At 57.3% G+C, this 4,396-nt stretch overlaps 1 protein-coding gene across 1 annotated transcript; it reads left to right on the top strand.

Annotated features, from left to right (window-relative positions):
• Positions 1-57: 57 nt before the first annotated feature.
• On the top strand, positions 58-2,290 carry LOC113962118 (inositol 1,4,5-trisphosphate receptor-interacting protein-like 1). Its single transcript, XM_027672924.1, has 3 exons — positions 58-80; positions 520-1,783; positions 1,857-2,290. The coding sequence occupies exon 2, from the start codon at positions 523-525 to the stop codon at positions 1,447-1,449; it is 927 nt and encodes a 308-aa protein (XP_027528725.1). The 5' UTR covers positions 58-80; positions 520-522; the 3' UTR covers positions 1,450-1,783; positions 1,857-2,290.
• The last annotated feature ends 2,106 nt before the right edge of the window (positions 2,291-4,396 follow it).

Raw genomic sequence — 4,396 nt, 5'->3', positions numbered from 1 at the left:
TCACGGAGGACAGGTCACAATGGGAGCTGTCCCTAAGGACCACAGCAGGAAGCCCCAAGGCAGTTGGACTTGGGCGATCAGTGAGTGCAGATGCAGGGGGAAGGCTGGGATGGATGAGGGGTGGGGATGATGCCCAGGGGGGTTTGTAGGTTTGTAGCCCTGAGCCAAAGCTGAGTCCCTCCCAGCAGGGCCGAGTTGTGCCCCTGGGGCCTGGCACACAGGTGCTCAGGGCTCTCTGTGTTGACAAGTGCCCAAAGAGCCTTTGCGGATGGGCCGGCTGCCCCCGGCTCCACGGGACGCTGTGGTGTGGCGGGGATGGGGCCTCGGGAGACTCTGCTCGGGTGTCTCTTGCCTTTTCCCAGGGCACAGCCCAGCCAGGGCCTGACAAGGAGGGTCCCGGCTGGGGCAGGACGGGCCCTGTGCTGTCTGCAGCCAGGGTCTGCGTTCCCTTCAAGCCTTGATCCCCGTGCTCCCTCCCACCCCGAGCCACTGAGGAAACTTGTCTCCCGTCTCCTGCAGGCCATGGATTCAGCAACTGTGCTCCTCCTGGCTGTGCTGGCCATCCTGCCCGAGCGGACACAGGATCCCCAGAGCGATGCGGTCAGCGCGCGGCAGATGACCGAGCGCGCGCTTTTTCTGGAGCAGAAGGTGACAGAGCTGTGGGAGGAAATCGAGTGGAGGAGGGCCCTGGAAGACCTTCCACTCCTTTGGATCTTGCAGCACTGGCTCTTCTGGCTGGCTGCAGCAGCTGTGCTCGGCTGGCTGACCTGGCAAAGGGAGGAGGCCTCTCGCCGGCGCCGTGAGCAAGAAGAGCTCAGCGCAGCAGCCGCTGCTGGCGGGCCTTTTGCAGCGCTCAGCCTGTCACCGCTGCAGGACCTGCCCTTCATGGGCCGGACCCTGAAGAAGCTGGTGCGGGACCTCCTGGAGGTGTGCCAAGTGCTCTCCCAGAACACCTTCATGCCAGAGCTGCACCCGGCCACTGGGCAGCAGGGCACCATCGAGTCCTGGCATGACCTGGGGGACTGCATCGTCTACCAGCTGCTGCTGTTCCTCAGGCCACCCCCCAGGCACTCTTTCCGGCTGCAGCTGCCCGACGCGATGGATGTGCTACACTCCATCCGTGTCCTGCTGGAGTGCTCGTGTTCCAGGACGGCGGGGAACATCTTGTGCTTTGTCCACCCCACGTACAACCATCAGCACTCGCCCCTCGTGTCCACCCTCTGCACGGACTCCCACTTGGAGGTGCAGAAAGTCGCCGGCTGGCTGCAGAGACTGGTGGAATCAGCCTGGGAGCGTTTGCCTCAGTGGCACGACTGGCAGCTCCGGCTGCTGCCCTCCTCCCGCTCCTGCAGGCTCCTGCTGACCGGCCCCTGCGAGGTGCGGCTCTGCGCTGTGCTGCTCTTGGCACTGCAGCAGGGCCGCCCAGGCACCTTCCTGGTCCTGGAATAGGCAGTCGCAGCTTTCCCAGGTGCTGCTTTGGGCCGGGGCTGCACGGCCACTTGGGAGCACACACAGCTGGGACAGCACAACAGACCGTTGTGCTGACTGGACTGAAGAGCAGCAGTCCTGGCTCTGTCTACTCCCAGCTCCCCGTGTGCCCTGGTGTGCTTTAAGCCCAGCTGCAAATGGACCACCAGCAGCCACTCCCTCAACTGCCTTCTCTTCCCCGCCACCCTGGTGGAATGGGGACGAGAATCCAAATTCCAACTTTTAGACAAGTTGACAAAGATTAACTTTAGGACTACCCTCAAGAATAGGTTTAGGATTAAGTTTAACAGATTAGGTGTAGGATTAAGTTTAACAGATTAGGTTTAGGATTAAGTTTAACAGATTAGGTTTAGGATTAAGTTTAAGAGTAAGTTTAGTTCCTAAGTAAAATAATTATAATAACTAGTTTAATAATAGATCAGTTTAATAATAATTTAGTTTTATAAACCTCTAAACTGAAAGTTAGATAACGTTAACTCCCAACTCCCCATGTCCCCTGTCCTGCTTTAGTCCCAGCTGGAAATGAAGCCCCAGCAGCCACTCCCTCAAGCCCCTTCCCTTCCCCACCACCCTAGTTTCATAAGAGCTTTCATTATAACTTTAGTTAAGTTTAATAATTATAAGTGAAAAAATAGATAAGTTTATTACTAACAATTTAGTTTTAAAAATCTCAAAACTTTCATAAAGGTTTCTAGTGAAAAGCAAAGTAGAGTGCAGTAAGAGTGGTAATTAATAAGGAAGGTGATCACACAAAAGGCAAGGAAAAAACCCAGACAAGTGATGCCCAATAGAGCAGCTCACCGACAGAAGCCAGATGGGCCCCCCTTCCAGCTCCCTCCCCCAGTTTCTAAGCTGGACATCACCTTGGGTGGTGTGGGCCAGAAAGACAGAACGTAACAGTGTGCAAAGGCCCATGGGAAAGCATCTAGGAAAGGGAGAAACCTGGAAGAGTGTGAGAGAAAGGTCCCAGTCCTTCTGGCTCGACCTTCAAGCATTCAGCCAGCAGGGCATCGCCCACAAGGTGCCTCAGTCCTGAGGCGTGTGGAGTCCTGCTGCTGTCAAAGGCCCTCTCAAGGCGGCTGCTCCAGCACTCCTGGGGCAGCAGGACAAGCCGTCAGGCTCAGAACAGCCCGCGGAGCCTTGAGACCGAAGGCAGCAGCAGAGCAGCAACTGCACTGGGAACGTTCTCAGGTGCAGACACAGCGCAGCTGCTCGGCATCTACTGCGCCGAGAGCAGAAATAAAAGAAAGAAATGATCACGCACGACTATTTGCGTGGTAATTCTACAAGGATCTCCCCTGCCCGCGTAGCTTGGGACGCAGGGATTGCCCACCCAGACTGGTCAGGGACAAACCGCTCTGGTGCGGCCGGACGTCACTCGGAGCGCGAGGCCGAAACCCAAAGCCCACGTCCAGTGCTTTCCCTCTTGGAGAAGGCCTTGGGAGTCGTGCAAGACACCCGAAAGGCAGCAACTCGAGAAGCCGATCTTGGCAGAGAATGCAGCACAAGTCCTCCAAACACGCACGGGGCACACACAGGATGGGCTCCTCTGCACCCACTGTTCCACTGCGCCCGTTGTTCCCACCCAGCTGCAGCACTGGCTTCACACACAGCCTGGGGAGAGCAGAGGGAGCTTTCATCTCCTGTGCCTTCCTGACTCTGCTCGCGGCGCACAAGGCACTCCAAAAGCGTGCGCAGTGCAGAGGGAGCCGGTCCAGCCGGACAGTGGCAGCAGCACTGCCCGACCTGCTTGCTGCCTTAGATCCTGTGCCCCGGCCGCTCAGAGGGAAGCATGCCAGCTCTGTCGAATTCAAGGGACTTGCATTCTATTGCCAAAGCTTTGGTATCTGCAGAAGACCTTGGAGTTGTACAATCCCCAGCTGGACTCAGGTCACAGCCTCTGTCCGTAAGCTCCTGGGTCTGGAGGCGCTGGGAATATTGTTCTCGCCAGGCTGATCCATTCCGAGTCTCTTGCCCGTGTCTCTCTGTGGGAGCTCGTTCTTTCTGAGCAAAACCAATCAGCCAAACTAGAAACTTCTCCTAAGCCCACCTCTGTGGCAGGCCTGGGAAAGCCACGGCGTTTGTCTAGAAGCTCTACCGTCCACCCGGCCGGAGCAATTCAAAGCAAATCAGGTGGAGCAGAGGAAGACCTGCTGTAGGCCTGCTCTGTCCCATCAGGACTTTCAGGGTCTGCAACTGAGCTCCTGAGGCGACAGGTAAACTTCCGCCTGCGAGCTCAAGCTCGAGCTGCACCTCACATCTGCACAGCCCTGCAGTATCACTGAGGCACTGTCTCGTGTCTTACGCAAAGCCTTTCCTTCTTCAAGGACACTCGGCCTTAGGAATAAAGAGAACAGGCAAGTCAGAGTCTCTGCCCATTGTCGAGGTTTATTGGCTATTGCAGAGGCACACGGCAAACTTTAGCCTCCAGAAGACCAGGCTCAAGCTAAGCCAAGGGTAGCGCCATCTCAAGGCTCCTTTCCAACTCATAGTCCCCTTCCGATTCTGCCAGTCAGGGAAATCTTTGGTATGTGATGGTTGCAGCTCCTTGCTCACTTCCACAGCTGGGCTGGGCTGGATGGGGGAACGGGCAAATGCCCAGGGGACTTTGTAAGCCAAGGCAAGAGATGGAAGCCCCACGGGGCCAGGCACAGTTCTGCCAGTGGGGCTGGCTCAGGGGGGCTCAGGGCTCTCTGTGGTGGCTCTGGGGCTTTGTCCGTTTGGCCGAGAGACCCCCTGGGATCTCCCGAGGAGGAGCTGGCACTGAGTGTGGAGAGGATGCCCAGAAGCCCCTGAGCAGGGGGGTGGGGATGAAGGGCGGGGCTTGTCGGCCGGCTGATGCGTCTCTGGTGGCTGTGACATCACGGAGGACAGGTCACAATGGGAGCTGTCCCTAAGGACCACAGCA

The sequence above is a fragment of the Neopelma chrysocephalum genome, unplaced genomic scaffold (genome assembly GCF_003984885.1).
Source record: "Neopelma chrysocephalum unplaced genomic scaffold, ASM398488v2 Primary Assembly neopelma1_107291, whole genome shotgun sequence".
Classification (NCBI taxonomy): Eukaryota; Metazoa; Chordata; class Aves; order Passeriformes; family Pipridae; genus Neopelma; species Neopelma chrysocephalum.
The sequence above is the reverse complement of the archived record's forward strand: the minus strand, read 5'-3'. Positions and strand labels throughout refer to the sequence as shown.